Source organism: Aegilops tauschii, chromosome 7, assembly GCF_002575655.3.
Source record: "Aegilops tauschii subsp. strangulata cultivar AL8/78 chromosome 7, Aet v6.0, whole genome shotgun sequence".
NCBI classification, from domain to species: Eukaryota; Viridiplantae; Streptophyta; class Magnoliopsida; order Poales; family Poaceae; genus Aegilops; species Aegilops tauschii.
In genome coordinates this window covers 444,845,042-444,865,179 of record NC_053041.3, presented here as the reverse complement: position 1 = coordinate 444,865,179, position 20,138 = coordinate 444,845,042, and the positions used below count along the sequence as shown (strand labels likewise).

Here is a 20,138-nt window from a genome sequence, read left to right as displayed (position 1 = left end):
GATGAGTATTTTTTTCAACAATTTCAACTGTTCATCTGACGATTCCTCATCAGATGATGAGGAGCTTATGGTTGCAGCTTTGATCGACAATGACCACATTGCTAGGCAGCGGCCGAGGTTCAGGGGGTCAATCCCAGGTCATGCTCTAGTGTTGAACCGCAATAGAGAAAGCGGCTAAAAAAAGACACGAGATGTACGTCGTTGTGAGATGCACATGACGCGAGGCGAGTCATTTTTCTCTCGAATACAGGCGACTATAAACCTAGCGGCGCCGCTGAGACGCGCTGGACGTGAGGCGAGTCATTTTTTTCTCGAGCACAGGCGACTAGAAACCTAGCCACGTCGCCAGGAGACTTCTTCCACCGCCTTCCTCCTCAGACGGCTCCCCTCCGCCGACGAACACGGTTGTCGGTGGTGAGTGGGTTGCTTGATCTACTTAGGTTATGCCCTAGTAGCTTAGGTTTTTTTGGGTCGTTCATCGTCTTGCTTGGGAGGCGACGATGGTGGCGATGAATAAACAAGCTTCAGATCCTCCCCCACTGAGGCGATCGGTCCTATGGTTGTGGATGGATTTGTAAACCAGTCTGTTCAAGTTAGGATAGCGTGCGATGGTGGCGATGAATAAAGAAGCTTCAGATCCTTCCCCACTGAGGCGATCGGTCCTATGGTTGTGGATGGATTTGTAAACCAGTCTGTTCAAGCTAGGATAGCATGGCGATGACAGCATCCTCGTGGTGGACTTGTGCCCTCAGGCTACGCCGATGCGACGATGTTTGCTCCAGCGCCGACGTGAAGCTTGGGAGGTAGTCCAAGAGCGGATGTAAATTGTTGTTTGCATTGTTGGCATCTAGAGGATGGTGGATCGTGTGTTGGGGTTGTGGTTCATGGCTGGTAGGTATGGTTTCCTCCTCCGACGTCTTAGTCTTGCAGAGGTGCCAGATTTGGAGCTCGACGATGTGTCTGAGGTGTTGCCCCCATCTGATTCATTCAATGGCAATGACTCCGCCTTTGGTGAGCCACCTTGAAGGTCCGCAAAGCTGCATCAAAGATGGAGCCATGTCGAGCTCGGCTAAGAAGGTGATTCATCATTTGTTTTCTTTGGTGGCTGTTGTAGTGGCGTCGGAGGTAGATGACTGACAATGGTGTCAAGCTCAAGAAATTCTCCGGTCTTGATTGTAATTTTCTTTCTTGGTTGGTGACATTTATTTTAGAGGAGAGAAAATATAAATGAGACACGTATAACCATGAAAAAAATTACAAGTAGAAAAAAAATAAGTAACATGGCCCACTCGTTTCTCTCCTACAGTGTGCAAATCACAGACCAGACCACCAAGCAAAGCTGAATCAGAACACTCCAATGTCAACGCCAAGAAGGGTGGTCGTCGTCGCCGGCCAGAGCCTAAGCCACCTCATCTCCATGCTGGAGTTCGCCGCGATGTGCCTCCGTCGCGGCCTCGCGGTGACCGTCGCCGTCCCGGACCCGTCCCTCACCGCCCCGGCCTTCCGCTCCACCATCGGCCGGTACGCCTCCCGGCTCCCCACCCTCTCCGTCCACTCCCTCCCTCCCCCTCCCGCCCTCGACGCCGCCTCCGCTGCCGCCCACCCGTTCATCCGCATGCAGGCCGCCTCCCGCTCCCAGGCACCTGTCCTGCGGGACTTCCTCCATAGCCTCCCCGACGTCCACGCGCTCGTGGCCGACATGCTCGCCGTCTGTGACCTCGACGTAGCCACGGAGCTGGGCATCCCGGGGCACCTGTTCTTCTCCACAGGCGCCGCCAGCCTCTCCGTCTTCCTCCAATTGCCTTTGTTTTGCTCCGGGCGCGCCGGAAACTTGAAAGATCTCGGCGACACGCCCGTGTCGTTCCCCGGCATGTCCCCGATGCCGGCGTCTCACTTGGTCGACGCGGTGCTCGACAGAGGGACGGACCTCTACGCGACTGTGCTGGACGTATTCGGTCGGATCGCGGGTGCGCGCGGCATTCTGGTGAATACCTTCGACGCGCTGGAGGGCTCAGCGGTGTCGGCGCTTAGAGACGGGCGCTGCCTGCGCGGCCGCGCCACGCCGCCAGTTTACTGCGTCGGGCCGTTGATCGCGGAGGGGGAAGAGGAGGAGGAAAGACACCCATGCCTCCCGTGGCTGGACGTGCAGCCCGAGCGTAGCGTCGTGTTCCTCTGCTTCGGCAGCCGATGCACGGTGTCGCTCCAGCAGATCGGTGAGATGGCCAAGGGGCTGGAGAAGTCCGGGCACAGGTTCTTGTGGGTGCTGCGCGCGCCTCCTGCCTTCGCCGCAGCCGGCGGCGGACCGGACGCGGCGCTGTCTCTTCTCCCGGAGGGGTTCTTGGCCCGGACCGCGGACAGGGGCTTCGTGGTGACTGCGTCCTGGGTGCCTCAGGTGGAGGTGCTGCGTCACTCATCCACTGGTGCGTTCGTAACCCACTGTGGATGGAACTCGACGCTGGAGGCGGTGGTCGCCGGTGTGCCAATGGTGTGCTGGCCGTTGGTAGCCGAGCAGTGGATGAACAAGGTGTACATTGTCCAAGATATGAAGGTTGGCGTGGAGGTGAGAGGGTATAAGCGCGGGGGCCTTGTCAGGGCCGACGATGTTGACGCGGCGGTTAGGCAGATCATGGACATGGAGCCGGAGAGACGGCGAGCACTCGAGGAACGGATCATGGCGGTAAAGAAGAGCGCTCAAGCAGTATGGAAGGAAGATGGCTCCTCCTGTACCGCGTTCACCGAGTTTATGATGCAAACGGAGTAACCATTGTAATCATTAGCAGCAACTATCCATGAAGCAAATGGAGTGATCATTAGTTTATGAAGCAAAGGGACATCAGCAGCAGATGCTTAGGTGTGGGTAAGGATATGTAAGTTGCACGTTGCAGCATTGCGCACCATTGGGTTGTAATTAAGCTTGAATTATATGAGTATAGTCCAATCTGTTGGTCTATAATGTTTATTTTGCTTTTTTTGCGAATATGTTTATTTTGCTTTGATTCTATATATGTGGGAAATGAGTGTTATTTTTGTTTTCTCTTTTATTATATAATTCGATTCAAAACAGCACCTGAGAGCATATGCTTCAGGTGACAAAAAAAAAATCCTAATAATCAAAATGTTTTCTCTTTTGTTTTCTACGGCCGGACTCCTCAACGCTCCATATCTGTTCGGGCGGTCAGTAACCGATGACAAAATCTCGACTCAGTCGCACCCCTCATACCGGCCCTACACCTTCGGGCTGACTGGCACTCCTCATATCTAGCCCATATTTGGGGCCGATATGGGGAGGCTCAGGCGTGTCCTCCTCATCGGGTCCTACTCATGCTGGCCCACCCGACCCCACATATAATCGCTCGTATGCGCATCCTGGACGAAACCCTAGCCACTTCACTCTGTCCCAAGTTCCGTTCTAGTGATTTCCAACCTTCTTCGACATGACGGACGGTGGATTCGACCAGGACCTCGTCCGAGGAATGATAAGGAGATGGTCGTCCGCATGGCTCTCCGCTGCTCCTAGGGAGGTGTGCGCCTGACCGCGGTCGGACTTGATCCGACGGGAATCCATTGCGCCGGCACAAATTGCGCTCGGATCCATCGGGGTTGGTGGCTCGAGGCGCGCAATGGCGGCCTCACCGGACGCGATCACCACCTTCTGGTGCCCCAACTACGGGGTGGCGGCGTAATCCCTTCGGTGGTGCCTCGTCCCCACAGCCTCGGGCTCTGAGTCGAAGGTCGACGCCGACATGCATCACGGGCCATCCGTTGTTATGGTGTAGTGTGTCTGTCGTGAGAGGTAGAGGGCGCGGGAGGCTGTGGCAGCCCTCGAGGTCGAGGCGGAGGAGGCGCGGTCGCACGCTGCCTTGGATGAGAAAGCCAAACGTGCCCGCATCCTCAAGAAGGGCAAAGGAGGACGACACACGCCCTCGCCCAGGAGCAAAACCGGGCGGTCCGTGCCAATGCCAAAATGCCCCCCCCCCCCCCCCTAAGAGGAGAAGGAGGACAATGACGCGTAAGAAAGCTCCGGTAGTGAGCAGATCCGGGCTGGATCCATTTTGCATCTTCGACGCTACTTTCGCGACAAAGACGACAAGGGTAAAGGCAGCCATGGATGATCTTTCTTCATAGCTTTAGTATGTAGAACATGCTAATTTTTGATAGTCCGGTGAAATGTATGATGTAGTAGAGCATGCCAATTTTTGTTAGTCTGATGGCATGCATGATGAAGTAGTTGGATGTTATGTGTGTGATCGATATGCATTTATGCAGAGGCAAGTTTACAATGCATTTGATTGTATGGATTCAAGGATTTGCTAATGATATACCCGGTTGTGGAAGCGGACATGTATTAGGTGACCGGTCACTATCGGTGGATGATTAGGGGCTGAACGTTTAGGGTTTAGGGCTAGTTCCGACTGTAAATGCTCTAAAAGTCAAAAGGAACTGGTGAAACATTTTTACTCGGCCGACCGACCGAGTCTTGGGCCGGTCGCGCGCGGATCATTCGATCGGGGGGTATCCTGTGTCCAGAAGCGCACGCGAACCCACCTTATCCCTTCGCTATCTTCTTCCTCGACTTCGTCTTCCCTCCTTTCACATCTCCAATGCAACCCGCCGGCATTCATTTTTTGTGGCCGCCGTTGAACACGGCGGCGAGCTGCTACCACATGCAGCCGGAGTATGAGTCGTTGATGTGTTGGTGAGGGAGCTGCAAACCACATCTGGCTGAGCCGCATTGACTTCGCAGGGGAGCTGCAATGGTGCATGGTCGTGTTGTGGTGGCACGATGAGCGGCGATTCGGTGGAGCTGAACGACGGACGATGGGCCTGATTAATGTTGCAACTGACTACGCGAATTGCTGGAACTAGGATTCCAAGGAGCTACGACGAGTCTATAGTGGTGTGATGGCGGAGCGTGGTGGGATGCCGCGACAATGTTGAAACTGGTTTCATGATTTGTTGGCGTTGCGGTTTTACTGGAATCGAAGACCGTGTTTGCTAGAAGCGCCGTCGCAAGATCGAACAAGATGGTGCAACCGCTGGAACCATTGTCATGGTTTGTTGGAACCGGCTTTCTTCGTCAACGGTGACCGCGGGGGCATGTAGTGTGTTTTCTTCCTTCTTTTATTTGCTGCAACCGCTAAAGCAAAAAAAACTACAACCCCTTTCTTGCACAATGCTGGAAGGGGCCGACGACGACGGCTGCCAACGCTAGGGGACGAGGTGTTGCAACCGTCAATCGGTGGAGCTACAACGACCCACGTCGGAGGAGGGAGGGGGGTGAAGCTGCACAAATGACCGAGTTGCAGTCGGCGGTTGAGCCGCTTCTGGCTGGCAGCAAAGCAATGTGGTCGGCGGCGGGGAGGGAGGAAGATGACGCCCTAATCTGCGCGCTAATCATGCCCTTTCATCCGCGCTCGATCTAACGCTAGGCAGCCGACAGGCCGAAATTTGGGCCGGACGGCAGGCGCCTAGCGCGGGCAAAGGGCCTGATAAGACGCACAAGGTTTCACACTTTCGGCTGGTCCACTGTCCAAACACAAAATTCACAGGCCACAAACCAAAGCAAAACAAAACCAGAAGAAGAACCCTTCAATGGCGACGGCGAGGAGGGTGGTCCTCATCCCCGGCCAGAGCATAAGCCACCTCACGCCCATGATGGAGTTCGCCGCGGTCTGCCTCCGTCGTGGCCTCGCCGTCACCGTCGCCGTCCCGGACCCAACCCTTACCTCCCCGGTTTTCCGTTCCACCATCGGCCGGTACGCCTCCCGGCTCCCCTCCCTCTCCGTCCATTCCCTCCCTCCCCCTCCGGCCCACCACCACTCCCTCGACACCGCGCACCCGTTCATCCGCATGCAGGCCGCCTTCCGCTCCCAGGCACCCGGCCTGCGAGACTTGCTCCGCAGCCTCCCCGCAGTCCACGCGCTCGTCGCCGACATGTTCGCCGCTTACCTCCTCGACGTCGCCGCGGAGGTCGGCGTCCCGGGGCACCTCTTCTACTGCACAGGAGCCGCCAACCTTACCGTCTTCCTCGAACTGCCTTCATTTTGCTCCGGGAGCGGCGGAAACTTGAAAGATCTCGGCGACGCGCCCGTGTCGTTCCCCGGCGTGCCCACGATGCCGGCGTCTCACTTGGTCGACGCGGTGCTCGACAGCGGTACGGACCTGTACGCGGCCGTGCTGGACGTGTTCGGTCGGATGGCGGCAGCACGCGGCATTCTGGTGAACACCTTCGAGGCGCTGGAGGGCTCGGCGGTGGCGGCGATTAGAGACGGGCGCTGCCTCCGCGGCCCTGCCGCCCCGCGGGTCTACTGCGTAGGCCCGTTGATCGCGGAAGGCGGCGCAGAGAAGGAGGAGGAGAGGCACCCGTGCCTCCGGTGGCTGGACGCGCAGCCCGAGGGCAGCGTCGTCTACATCTCCTTCGGCAGCCGGTGCACGGTCTCGCTGGAGCAGATCAGGGAGATGGCCAAAGGGCTCGAGATGTCCGGGCACAGGTTCTTGTGGGTGCTGCGCGCGCCTCCTGCCTTCGCCGCAGCCGCCGGCGAGCCGGATGCGACGCTGTCTCTCCTCCCCGATGGGTTCTTGGCCCGGACGGCGGGCAGGGGCCTCGTGGTGACCGCGTCCTGGGTTCCACAGATGGACGTGTTGCGTCACGCGTCCACTGGTACCTTCATAACACACTGTGGATGGAACTCGACGCTGGAGGCGGCGGCCACCGGCGTGCCGATGGTGTGCTGGCCGCTGGAAGCCGAGCAGTGGATGAACAAGGTGTACATTGTCGAGGAGATGAAGGTTGGCGTGGCGGTGAGAGGGTATAATAAACCCGGGGTGCTTGTCACGGCCGACAATGTGGATGCCACGGTTAGGCAGATCATGGACATGGAGTCGGAAGGCCGGCGAGCGGTCGTGGAACGGGCCATGGCGGTGAAGGAGAGCGCCGCGGCGGCGTGGAAGGAAGGTGGCTCGTCTTGTGTCGCGTTCGTCGAGTTCGTGAAGCAGATGGAGTAAGTGAAGGTCGGCGGCACTGGGTAAGGATCTGTGAACTGCGCATTGCAGTGGTGCGCGCCATTTATGAACTAACATGAGTAGAGAGCGTGTTGTATTTGATCTATAACATTTTGAGGGACTTGGCATGCCGTAGGATCGTCTCATTGTCTTGGAGATGACCACACTCTGTTTTTCCTACTATCCTTTTGTTGCCAAGAATGGGTTTTTGGCGTTGTGTGGTGCAAATGATGACACCAATCGTTTCTTTGTGTGAGGTCATAATTCGATCCCTCTTGTTTGCCTGTCTATTTCCATGTCTTTAATATACAGATAGGAACAACGCTAAAATTATTGTGGTGCAAGCGACGTATGGTACCTCCGTGGCCGATTATCTGACCAGTACTTGGAGAAGTCTTGTGATCAGAAAAGCAAACAAGAGAGAGAGAGAGAGAGAGAGAGAGAGAGAGAGAGAGAGAGAGAGAGAGAGAGAGAGAAAGCTTAAAAAAATCTCGATGCATTGATAAAAGTGAAGATATTTAGGAGAGGATCTAAACCCAGTGAACAGTAAATTTTAAAAACAAATATATTTAAAAAGTCTGAAATTTTTACAGACTAAAGATGAGAGGTTCTTCTAGGTGCTGAAATGATATCCGACGAGCTTGGTAAAAAAACGGAGCTAAAAAAAAAGTCCAAAGCTGCAACAAAATTTGAGCTTCGTTTTTTTGGTAGCGAGCTCCTCGGATCTCATCTCAGGGCAAAAATATACAAGCACCTAGAAGAGTCTTTCATAGTAATTTTTTCACATTTTTTGATTTTGGTCCGTATTTTATTTGAATTTATTGAAAAATAAAGAAAAAACTGAAACCGCAAGAAAACTGAAAAAAAAAAGAGAAGAGCCAAAGAAAAAATGCCCCTGGATTATGTAGGATTCAACATGGCTAGCTTCATACGGTAGCCCACAGACCAAATATGAGAAGTGATGTTTTGAAAGCTTCTTATTGAGTAGTTCCCGTGTGTTTTTATTCCCATGTTTTTCAGTATTTCATTTCGGAAAGCCCTAAGAAAATAGTATTGTTTTTAAACAGACGATATGACCTACCTAACCATTAGGTTTAAACATAGAATATTGTAATATGATGTATTGAATTCACACATGGAACTTCCGACTGTCAACATGTGGCACAAGCGTACATTGGACTTTTGTAGGACTTGACTATATTTAGCTTAGCAGACTAATTTAATTCAGGCAGTGCAACACTAGCAAGTTTTTTTATCAAATCACTTACCATCAAATTAGCGACTTTAATCAAGACGCTGAAGAAAGACACCAAAGAGTTGCCATAATAGTTGGAAAAACACTGCAGCCCTTCCCTCCGGTCACAAACGTGCCTATTCTGTGACTGGAGATGGTAAATAAGAACCGAAAGTCATCTTTTGATCCCGAGCTCATATGCTCCCGCATGAACAGTAAAATCGAAAAAATATCAAAAAAAATTCAAAAAAGTTCCAATTTTTTTTTGAGAGAAACATTGACAAAAGTTCTAAGTGCCTGCAAAAATTCATCATGAAATCACATTCATGTAAGGCGTGGCAAAAAAAACAAATTCAGTGCTTCAAAATGCTTTTGAAAGCAGGTTTTTCAGAGTACTGTTTTTGTTTTTTCTGCCATGCCTTCTAGGAATGTGATTTCACGACGAATTTTTGCAGGCACTTAGAACTTTTGTCAATGTTTCTCACAAAAAAAAATTGGAATTTTTTGAATTTTTTCGATTTTACTGTTCATGCGGGAGCATATGAGCTCGGGATCAATTCCTCCGCGTCCAATAAGAACTGACATTTCCACATCAAGATCAACTTTCAGGCTTTCAATGTGCTATTATTGGCACCTAATTGTTCAAGTAACTGTACATTGTCGTCACCATCATCACCAATCATTGCTAGAGGCTTTCAACAAATTGGAATTGTTCACTTCTTGGCTGATTTGAGCTCCTCAATTCTTTCCTCTGTGGCCTTTAGGGCGCCACCATATTTGCTCACAATCTAAAGCAGAGCCATGGTTTGAACAATTTTCAGTCAGTTTGTGTTTGATACCAAAGAGAAAGATTGCATATTGCAAAGAGTATGATCTTACTTCTTCAACTTCATCGGGAGTCATTATTAGTGGAGGTGATAGCATGATGTTATCCCCAGCAACCCTGATAAGCATCCCACGCTTCTCACACTCGGCACCAAATATTGAACCAACCCCTGAAATCATCAAACCATAAGAAACTCAGTTGTCCATGTCATTTTTAAGGCTTCTTTTACTCTTGAGATGGTTTATTTTTGTGCAAGTTACTCTTAACTCGGAAGATAAGTTATTCAAGTCCTAACCTCAACTGATTGGTATCCCCCTTTTTTCGTGTTGGCTGCTGATAAGTACTATTACTAGTAGTTCATCTAAAAAAGTACTGTTACTAGTTTAGTGATGTCCCACGGATGGTTAATTCATTTAATTATCTTGGCTCAGCAAAAAAAAAACTAGGTAGTTTGACATTCCAACTTCTAGCTTTATAGTTCCTAACTGGCCTAAAAACTCAACAGTTACATTACACCGGTGGTAAATAACCAAATATCCCTAGCATGGACTGCAGAGGAAAAATTGCTAGCGACTAGGAATTTCCATGCTAGTAAATCCTGCTAAAAAATATAAAGAACAAAAGGTATAAAGTACAAACCCCATTCTGCAGGGAATGGATCATTTGGTGACTTGTTGTCGACAAATTCAGTTCCAAGTATCAATCCCAGGCCACGTATCTGTGTAGAGGAGTGCAGACATTATGTGTTTAAACAACAAAGGAACAAGTAAATAGTCATAAAAGAAAGAAACTTAAACTACATAATAACTACCTCTCCGACGATCGGACTGCCTGAGAAGGCCTTGATTCCTTCTTGGAACCTTGGGGCAATTGTGTTGACATGTTCGGTAATATTCCTTTCCCTAATAGGAATTATGGAAACGATTCATCAGACACATATATCAACATAAATGGATTGTTGAGTATTATTATGGGAAGAGTGGTTTACTTGTAGATCTTCAGAGCTTCTATGGCAACAGCACAGGCAACTGGATGCCCGGAGTATGTAAAGCCATGAGCAAAAGAACCTGTAACAAACAATAGAAGTGCTTGTAAATACAGTAGCAAGAGAAAAGATGAGTTCCTGCAATGGAATTAGCTTTACCAAGTTTACTGCTCTGCGAATGAACTACATCTGCTATTTCTGGGCTAACAAGAATAGCTGCAATTGGCATGTAGGCCGAAGAAAGAGCCTGGCAGATTAAAAAACAAGAATAGTACGAAAGAAAATATTAATCAGTCTCTCTGAAGACAGGAAGTTACCATCCAACAATTAGGTATTTTACTGGTACTGACTGGACTCAGCAACTCACCTTTGCTATGGAGACGAGATCTGGTTGAATATTATACATATCACATCCAAACATGGTTCCCAATCTCCCAAATGCAGTAATGACCTGAAGGGCTAATTACATAAATTTTGCACCAAGAAATTATTTTACTCTCTTTTTACCTCATAAACTTAAGTTACCTCATCTGCTATTAACAAGACGTCGTACTTCTTGAGGACTGCTTGAATCTGATAGGAGGGAAAATAGCACATGGTTAACATTACATGGCGCAAGAGCAATTAACTTTTTGATGTGGAACTACCTAAATTATACAAATAGCGTAAGCGCAGTCAGCTGCACTCAGCAACTCTTTTGGAAGAAATGCTATGGGATCTTGAAAATTCAAAAGGAGCAGCAGCACACTGCTGCGTACGTAAAGCAATTGGAACTAGCTTTTCAAAATTGGTACTAAATAGAGGAAATTTTGGAGAGATATAACATCTTATTATAATAGCAAAGGTGTGCACTTAGATGCACCGCCTAGGACACAGTTGTGAGGGGGAGCGAAGAAAAACAGAGAATGCTTCAAGTTATCCTGACAGTTTTCTTTTTCCTAAATGTTAAAACTGACGTCAGATTTTCAAGAATTCCGAGCAAACGCCCTTGTGCACGTCAGATCCCACCCACGAATCCTAAAGCGTTCGCTCCAAACGCACCCTCTGAACGAACTACGAGATGACGGCACACCCTCTCACGCCCATTGCCTAGCTTTTGATTTGATAGGAGGCCAACTAAACTGAGCCGAGCCTTGTCGAAGATGATCGCCTAAGGCTAGTCGCTGCCCTACCGAGGCCCGGTATACCCAAGCCTCCTAAGTGAAGTGGCATGCACACCTTAAACCAGCGTACAGTGAGATAATCGCTGTCAAAGTCCCGAGGCGCTAGGCAGCGGAGCACCCAAGCTCCTAGACTTGTCCAACAACCTGTTGAGGGTGTCTATCACCAGCACAAACCACCAAACTGGAAACGCTGCCAACTGGGGGGGGGGGGGGGGGGGGGGGTCGTGGGCTCGTGGCATGTGATCCAATAGAAGGGGGCATGTTATCTCTAATTACAGGAATGCAATATTAATTTACAATCTTTATTTAAAAGCTAGAATTAAGTACTTCAGAGTTATATGTAATTTAAGGTTACCTTCTCAAAATAAGTCTTTGGAGGAAGGATGACACCACCGGCACCCATCACAGGTTCAGCAATGAAAGCAGCAATCTGGAAAGATACAGAGGGGGGGGGGGGGGGGGTGGATACTTCAGGAACCTTTGACCAAACATTATAGCATAGGATCCATTATGACAAGAAAATAAAAACATAAACTTTACTGTTTCTGGTCCTTCTTTTAGGATAAGATTCTCCAAGTTGTTTGCAAGTCTAGTAGAAAATTCTTCTTCTGTTTCATCTATATCACAACAAATTCATTTCATTAAACATAATATCCTGAGACAACTGTACAAAACAAACTGGCTTATTGGTACCAGGAAGATGGAAGCGCCAGTAGTGTGGACAGTCCGTGTGCAGAACAAAAGGTGCCGGTAGATCAAACTTTTGATGAAGAGCAGGAAGACTACGGATAAAGAAGAAATTAGCAAGTGATTACAAATATACCAGACACATAAGGAGTGCGTCAACTGAGGAAAATAGAACATCCTCATAAATTATATTGCACAACTGAAGGATTGAAAGAAAGAAATACTATTGTTATGAAAGATCCTTTGCTCACCCGGATAAACTAGCTGATATTAATGTTGAACCATGATATCTGTATGAACATAGAGTCAATATCTTGTTAAAATCATATTACAAAATCAGAATAAATACCATAATGGTAATGCTTAGAGGATGCATATGTCCTGGTGAAGACTTGTTACAATGCAATTCTTGGACTATTCAATTTCTTATTACTTGTGATGCAAAATTATTACAAAACAAATGTTGATGTCATGATTGTCATGAAAAATACTTGGACTGCAATTCAATATGGTGTTGATACGCCACTGAACAACTAATATGCAAGGCAAACTGGATTTGGAGTGCTAGGTAAAGATTTGTGAAGAAATGAAGCAACAAGATATGTACTGCTATTAGGTAGAATAGAGTAGTAAAGAAACTGAAAAGGAACTTTACGATTTTGAGCGTGCAATAAATTTCTTCTTATCTGGTCTCCCCATTGCATTGTTATAATACCACACTAGTTTCACCTGTAAAAAACCAGCATTACTAGGAGTGGAGGAATGGATCTAACTAGCGATCATGGAAAGGCATCAACAGAGCAAGATCTAAATAGCGATCATGGATCTAAATAGTGATCATGGATCTAAATAGCGATCATGGACAGAGCAAGATTTAGCAATAATAGGCCATGTTGCATTTAAGTACTAAACTAGTTTATGACTGCTCCAGACGCTACTCAGGCAGGTGGACTAACTGTAGGAACACAATATAAAATTCACAACCATGATAGTGTTAATGTTTCTGTGCAAGAAGATCAAAAGCATAGTCATTTCTTCTGTGGCAAGATGTATATTTTCAACAGGAGGTGACAGTGTATTGTTTCGGCTATTCATGATTGAACACAGTGGGCAGATAAGAAAAAGGTGCTTAAGATATGACTTCATAAACTCGAACAGCTGACAGTTTGTTTAACCTGTACCTGAGAGTCATTTGCTTCTGAACCACTATTTGCGAAGAATACCTTTCCCATTTCCCTTGCAGTAAACATGTTGAGAACGTCATTTGCAAGATCCTGAAGTTAGCAACACAGCATCCATCATGAACTTACTGAAAAAGGGTTCCCCCCCTTTGTATTACAAAGCAACCAACACCGATCACAAAGCAATGCTCGGGTGAGAAGCACAACAAGCCCAAAAGAAAAGAGAAAGAAGAAAGAAGAAGAAATGCCAACAACGGCAGCTCGACAAAGCACGGATGACCCGCCACCGCTGCGCCCTCCGGAATCGACCCACCACAGACCAACGCTTCGATCTGCTGCGTACCAAGCGGCACCTCCAAGAAGGGATGCGACGCCGATGACGCTGCTGCCCGGACGTGTCCTGGGGTTTCCCCCGGCCGCAGGTGTCACCGCATCGGAGCCGGAATAGCTGGCAAAGGATTTCTCCAGCACTCAAAACCCCACTGCCCAACCGGGCCAGAGCCAACCAGCCACCTCGCCGCCCACCAACATGCGTCACCGCTGTCTTGATGCCACCCACGCCGCCTCACTGAGATCACCAGCACGAGGCCAAGAGGCTGGAGAGAGACGCACCAAGCGACGGGAGCAGCAGCACCGGAGCCGCGCGGGAGGGAACTACCTCCACCGCCGTCGTGCGGGAGGCCCGTGCCTCCGGCGCCGTCCGGACACAGCAGCAGGGCATACCAGGCCACCCCTGGCCCGGACAGGCCCAAATCGGGCCCGCAAAGCCCCGCCGGCCACGCTGTAGCAGGGCAGCACCAACGCCGCCAGCATCCACCCGCCCACCGCCTCTCCCCTGCCTCCCGGAAGCCACGCCGACGACCCTCTCCGCAGCTGGCCCGTCCAGACCCAGATGGGGCCCAGATCTGGGCCGGGCGGGCGCCGCCAGATCGCGTCGCCGTGTCACCCCGCTGCCCAGTAGATCACCCGCCACCACGCCGGAGAGCCCCGCCGCCGCGCCGGACCGCCGCCGCCTAGAAGCACCCCGAGGCGCCGCACCGCCCCGTGTCAGCGCGACCCGAGAGAGGAATGGCCAGCGGCCGCCGCCGCCAGCGCCCCCCGGGCCAGGCCTGATGGCGGCGAGGTGGGAGGGAGGGGGCTCGGGGAGGAGGCGCCGGGGGCGCGGCCGGTCGCCCGTGGGGGCGACGCGGTCGCGAGAGGAAAGAGGGTCCCCATCATGAACTTCATTCAAACGGTCTTTTTATAAACATTCTTTATTTTCTAGTGGAAGAAGGTGAAGATAGAAATGGACAGGATGTCCTCAACAACAGAAAATGTATATCATTAGCAACTGTCTTAAGGAGAACACTGAGAAATCAAAGTATGTACCAATGAGGGTTTGGTAGTACGGTTCCAGAAGGAATGATAGAAGGGTAATTTGTTTAATTGCTCTGTTGCAGCTTTGACTAGTCGAGGTTCGCTGCCACCTGAAAATAATGTGAACAGCTAAGGGAAAATTGTCTAAAGACAATCTGCAAAATGTAGCAACTGGAAAAAAAAATTATGTTAACCACAGTGGCTACGAGCTGTAATACACCAAAGTATATTTGCTCATATATGATAACTCTAAGAAACCCTCTCGTAGGTGGGGTTTTAAATTAGACAACCCTTCCTTTCCAATCGATGCAAAATGAACTACCTCCTCGCTGATGGATGTGTGCATCAATTGATACCCTTACTTTTTACAGAGAAAAAGAAACTTGCTGCGGACAATTTTAATATGTTTCCTTGGAAAGGGTGCTCAACCAACAAGAACTATTTATGTTATTTTAATGTGTTTTTTATTCTTCCAAGCATATTAAAAAAATGGGAAAAGAGTGTAGTGATAGCATCTAGATATAAAATCAAAATGTTAACAGAACATGAAAGTAGACAATTTCTTGCTCATCTTGACACTCATTTGAATTAGGAATAGCCAGCACTTTTATTAAGTGCAATCAGTCAGTGGTAAGTTTTTCCCGAGCAAAAATGTATCAAGTGATTTAGTTTTGCGCAAAACTTTGTTTACTCTTGCTAACCCAAAAGTGTGCAGTGCACTTCCCTACATTATCTGGGAACAACTTAAATCCATGTAAAAGCTCTTAGAACTGAAATTACAAGTGAACATAAAATTTGAGTTTGACTACCCATACAGGGCCATGGAGAAATAAAAATATGTGATACAACTAGCATTCTAAGTAAAATAATGCAACAATTTTCCAGTATGTAGTAAAATATGGCTCCATGGATCATGAAATGCACATACCTAGAGCTGTACACCAGAGTCCTGCAAGAGCATCTATATACTTTTTCCCATTGATATCATAGACATATGCACCCTGTAATATGAGTTGCAGAGTGTAAGATAGAACTTTCAAGTTAAAATCACTGCAATTTATGGACAAGTGAGCATTAAGCCCCAGAACCTCAGATCTATCAATAACCAGGGGATGCACATCGGTGCTCTGCCATCCAGCTGTGAATGGAGCCAGCATGCCATGCCCCTTGAACCTGGTAAAACGTTGCAGCATCAGTAGAAAATATACACCGTAGATATAATCCATGTGAAGCTTGCAAGCATCCTAGCGCGCAACAGAGTGTGGCGCACTGACATTTCTGCTCATGGAGATTTTACCTACCCGATTTCTTCCGTCGAGTCGGCCTGAAGAGACGGCTCAGAGCTGAAACCCCTGGCTGATGCCTCTGAAAAACTATGCAACCCATGCCAGCTTCCACCGCTGGCTACATGTTTCACTAAGCTCTCAGCCTGTGCGGTGAGAGGGAAGAAGAAAAACAAAATAAAAGATCAGACATGTTAACTTTCCCCTGTTGAATTTTTTTACACACGTTCTAGTGTAAAAGCTTGGGAACTGACGAACAGAAACAGATCCCCAGGAACTGCTCTATCGCTGTCGCTCCAGAACCGATCGGACAAAGAGGAACATCTTGAATCGATCAAGCGAAAAGGAACATCTTGAATCGATCGTAATCTACCGCGCCACTTACGCCTCGGACAAATAAGGAACACCTCTGGCGTTTCTGGATGATGAGAACATGAGGAAGTACCTCTTTCTCCCCACATCAACAGTCTCGATAGGCAAATCGATAACAGAATGAAGGGGAATCGCGATCACCTTGGATCTGAGGAGGCAGCCGCGGGCAATCATCATCTCCCCTGGTTTCCGTCCACCTTCACTCACCTGTAACCTTGGAAGGAAGCGACAAGGGGAGTGACAAAAGGATGTCAGGGAGATAATGGAATTTATAGGCCCGGTGGAAACGGAACGGGACGGAGGGCCATCCCGTCAGACCGGTAGATGGCCGTTGGATCAAAGCCCACACAATCGTGAGATCAGGATAGTGGCCAGCATGCACCATCAGTGGGGAGTTACCAATACTAAAATCAATTACTACGTGGGATTCACTCACTACCCCTGCTTTGATTCTTCCAGATTTGTAGGAAACAAATTTCGGTTGCTATGGAGACTAATTAACTCCCCCTCTGTGTACTTGCCTCCTTATGAAATGCTTCCATTTAGAATTCCAGTTTGCTTCCCATGGAGCAGAAATTTGCTTCTATCTAATCTATACCTCTGTATACTCCTAAAGGGAATAGGCCCCTGATGTTGCTGGTAATCAACTCGCAGTCCATATTTAATCAGAATTTATTTTTATTGGAAACCCAGTGGTGTTTTTGGGGGTGTTTTTGGTAATCAACTAGCGGGCCAGTTTTAAGTCAAATTTTTGTTTTTGCAGGAAACCCCCTGATGTTTGGGTTAACCAACCCGTAGTATATATCAAATGATTTAAAAAAATATCAATATCTTTTAAACCCTAAGTCCGAATTTAACATGTTATATACGAAATTTGATAAGAAAAATATTTAGAATCTAAATATGATGTTATTTTACCTGTTAACCATTTTTAAATGTTATTTAGGGTGCAACCTTAATCAGTAGCGCATGATTTGTCTTACTTTCATGCTGGTGCCGATCGGGATTGGAAATGAACACCTCAACAAAAATAAGATTGGAGACGAAATAAACCATTTATAACCTCGGATGCATGCCTCGCCAAATCTTCACAGGGAAAAATAATAATTTCTCATCTTATGCCGAGAGAGAGAGAGAGAGAGGCCCTAGGACTGACAACATTCAAAAGCATTGTTATTGTGTGAGCACCGAGGCCACGCTGCGAGGGTGGGAAGGAGGATAAGTGTTGGAAATATGCCCTAGAGGCAATAATAAAATGGTTATTATTATATTTCCTTGTTCATGATAATTGTTTATTGTTCATGCTATAATTGTATTAACCGGAAACCGTAATACATGTGTGAATACATAGACCACAATATGTTCCTAGTGAGCTCTAGTTGACTAGCTCGTTGATCAATAGATGGTTGTGGTTTCCTGACCATGGACATCAGATGTGATGGACAAGACCCAATCCTAAGCATAGCACAAGATCGTGTAGTTCGTTTGCTAGAGCTTTTCTAATGTCAAGTATCATTTCCTTAGACCATGAGATTGTGCAACTCCCGGATACCGTAGGAGTGCTTTGGGTGTATCAAACGTCACAACTTAACTGGGTGGCTATAAAGGTGTACTACAGGTATCTCCGAAAGTGTCTGTTGGGTTGGCACGAATCGAGACTGGGATTTGTCGCTCCGTATGACGGAGAGGTATCTCTGGGCCCACTCGGTAATGCATCATCATAATGAGCTCAATGTGACTAAGGAGTTAGCGACGGGATCATGCGTTACGGAACGAGTAAAGAGACTTGCCAGTAACGAGATTGACGAGGTATGGGGATACCGACGATCGAATCTCGGGCAAATAACATACCGATAGACAAAGGGAATTGAATACGGGATTGATTGAATCCCCGACACCGTGGTTCATCCGATGAGATCATCGTGGAACATGTGGGAGCCAACATGGGTATCCAGATCCCGCTATTGGTTATTGGCCGGAGAACGTCTCGGTCATGTCTGCATGGTTCCCGAACCCGTAGGGTCTACACACTTAAGGTTCGGTGACACTAGAGTTGTTATGGGAAATAGTATGTGGTTACCGAAGGTTGTTCGGAGTCCCGGATGAGATCCCGGACGTGAAAGGGAACTCCAGAATGGTTCGGAGGTGAAGATCGATATATTGGACGAAGGGTATTGGAGTCCGGAATTGTTCCGGGGGTACCGGGTGACGACCAGCGTGTCCGAAAGGGGTTTCGGAGGCCCCGACAAGCGTTGGGGGGGCTTATGGGCCAAGGGGAGGGGGCACATCAGCCCACTAAGGGGCTGTGCGCCCCTCCCACCCCATCTCACGTAACGTGGAGAGGTGGGGGCGCCTCCCCTAGGGCAGCCACCCCTCCCCGCTTGGGGGGCAAGTTTCCTAGGGGTGGGGCGCCCAAACCCATCTAGGGTTTCCCCTGTGGCCGCCGCCCCTCCCCTAGGGCGCCTCCTCCTCCCCCTTCCCCTATATATACTGAGGGAGAGAGATGGCAGCCGCACCCCTTCCCCTGGCGTAGCCCTCTCCTCCTCCAACTCCTCCTCCTCCTCTGTAGTGCTTAGCGAAGCCCTGCCGGAGAACCACGAGCTCCACCACCACCACGCCGTCGTGCTGCCGGAGCTTTCCCTCAACTTCTCCTCTCCCCTTGCTGGATCAAGAAGGAGGAGACTTCCCCGGGCTGTACGTGTGTTGAACGCGGAGGCACCGTCCGTTCGGCGCTAGAACGGATCTTCCGCGATTTGAATTGCCGCGAGTACGACTCCATCAACCGCGTTCCTGTAACACTTCCGCTTAGCGATCTTCAAGGGTATGAAGATGCACTCCCTCTCTTTTGTTGCTAGCATCTCCTAGATTGATCTTGGTGACACGTAGGAAAATTTTGAATTATTACTACGTTCCCCAACAGTGGCATCATGAGCTAGGTCTATGCGTAGATTCTATGCACAAGCAGAACACAAAGTAATTGTGGGGGATGATTTGTTCAGTTTTCTTACCGTTACTAGTCTTATCTTGATTCGGCGGCATTGTGGGATGAAGCGGCCCGGACCGACCTTACACGTACTCTTACGTGAGACAGGTTCCACCGACTGACATGCACTTGATGCATAAGGTGGCTAGAGGGTGTCTGTCTCTCCCACTTTAGTCGGATCGGATTCGATGAAGAGGGTCCTTATGAAGGGTAAATAGCAATTGGCATATCACCGTTGTGGCTTTTGCGTAGGTAAGAAACATTCTTGCTAGAAACCCAGAGCAGCCACGTAAAACATGCAACAACAATTAGAGGACGTCTAACTTGTTTTTGCAGGGTATGCTATGTGATGTGATATGGCCAAAAGGATGTGATGAATGATATATGTGATGTATGAGATTGATCATGTTCTTGTAATAGGAATCACGACTTGCATGTCGATGAGGATGACAAACGGCAGGAGCCATAGGAGTTGTCTTAATTTATTGTATGACCCGCGTGTCAATGAAAACGCCATGTAATTACTTTACTTTATTGCTAACCGTTATCCATAGTAGTAGAAGTAATAGTTGGCGAGACAACTTCACGAAGACACGATGATGGAGATCATGGTGTCGTGCCGGTGACGAAGGTGATCATGCCGCGCCTCGAAGATGGAGATCAAAGGCGCAAGAGGATATTGGCCATATCATGTCACTTTATGATTTGCATGTGATGTTTGTCATGTTTACATCTTATTTGCTTAGAACGACGGTAGCATAAATAAGATGATCCCTCACTAAAATTTCAAGAAATGTGTTCCCCCTAACTGTGCACCGTTGCGAAGGTTCGTTGTTTCGAAGCACCACGTGATGATCGGGTGTGATAAATTCTAACATTCGCATACAACGGGTGTAAGCCAGATTTACACATGTGAAACACTTAGCTTGACTTGACGAGCCTAGCATGTACAGACATGGCCTCGGAACACAAGAGACCGAAAGGTCGAACATGAGTCGTATAGTAGATACGATCAACATGGAGATGTTCACCGTTGATGACTAGTCCGTCTCACGTGATGATCGGA

General features: G+C 48.6%; 3 protein-coding genes across 3 annotated transcripts; 2 read left to right on the top strand and 1 right to left on the bottom strand.

Annotated features, from left to right (window-relative positions):
• The first annotated feature begins 623 nt into the window (after positions 1-623).
• Positions 624-3,023, top strand: LOC109732677 (UDP-glycosyltransferase 88B1). Its single transcript, XM_020291861.4, has one exon. The coding sequence runs from the start codon at positions 1,358-1,360 to the stop codon at positions 2,759-2,761; it is 1,404 nt and encodes a 467-aa protein (XP_020147450.1). The 5' UTR covers positions 624-1,357; the 3' UTR covers positions 2,762-3,023.
• A 2,256-nt stretch (positions 3,024-5,279) lies between these two features.
• LOC109732676 (anthocyanidin 5,3-O-glucosyltransferase) lies at positions 5,280-7,288 on the top strand. The gene has a single exon (XM_020291860.4). It carries the CDS (start codon positions 5,593-5,595, stop codon positions 7,003-7,005), a length of 1,413 nt encoding a protein of 470 aa, XP_020147449.1. The 5' UTR covers positions 5,280-5,592; the 3' UTR covers positions 7,006-7,288.
• Positions 7,289-8,797: 1,509 nt separating this feature from the next.
• LOC109732675 (probable gamma-aminobutyrate transaminase 3, mitochondrial) lies at positions 8,798-16,378 on the bottom strand. Its single transcript, XM_045230627.2, has 19 exons — positions 16,231-16,378; positions 15,736-15,863; positions 15,523-15,607; positions 15,363-15,435; positions 14,447-14,544; positions 13,079-13,171; positions 12,553-12,626; positions 12,149-12,187; positions 11,904-11,992; positions 11,751-11,827; positions 11,566-11,640; positions 10,573-10,620; positions 10,415-10,498; positions 10,207-10,294; positions 10,051-10,129; positions 9,874-9,964; positions 9,702-9,780; positions 9,116-9,231; positions 8,798-9,024 (listed from the first exon to the last, which is right to left on the bottom strand). Exons 1-19 carry the CDS (start codon positions 16,264-16,266, stop codon positions 8,950-8,952), a joined length of 1,527 nt encoding a protein of 508 aa, XP_045086562.1. The 5' UTR covers positions 16,267-16,378; the 3' UTR covers positions 8,798-8,949.
• Positions 16,379-20,138: the final 3,760 nt, after the last annotated feature.

Bases quoted from the DNA above. Each gene is read 5' to 3' on its own strand.
- LOC109732675 (XM_045230627.2), bottom strand. From the start codon at position 16,266: ATGATGATTGCCCGCGGCTGCCTCCTCAGATCCAAG. The intron at 10,499-10,572 runs GTAACTTAAGTT...TTAGCCCTTCAG, and splicing joins TCTTGTTAATAGCAGATGAG to GTCATTACTGCATTTGGGAG. The intron at 10,130-10,206 runs GTAAAGCTAATT...TGTTTGTTACAG, and splicing joins TTCGCAGAGCAGTAAACTTG to GTTCTTTTGCTCATGGCTTT.
- LOC109732677 (XM_020291861.4), top strand. From the start codon at position 1,358: ATGTCAACGCCAAGAAGGGTGGTCGTCGTCGCCGGCCAGAGCCTAAGC.
- LOC109732676 (XM_020291860.4), top strand. From the start codon at position 5,593: ATGGCGACGGCGAGGAGGGTGGTCCTCATCCCCGGCCAGAGCATAAGC.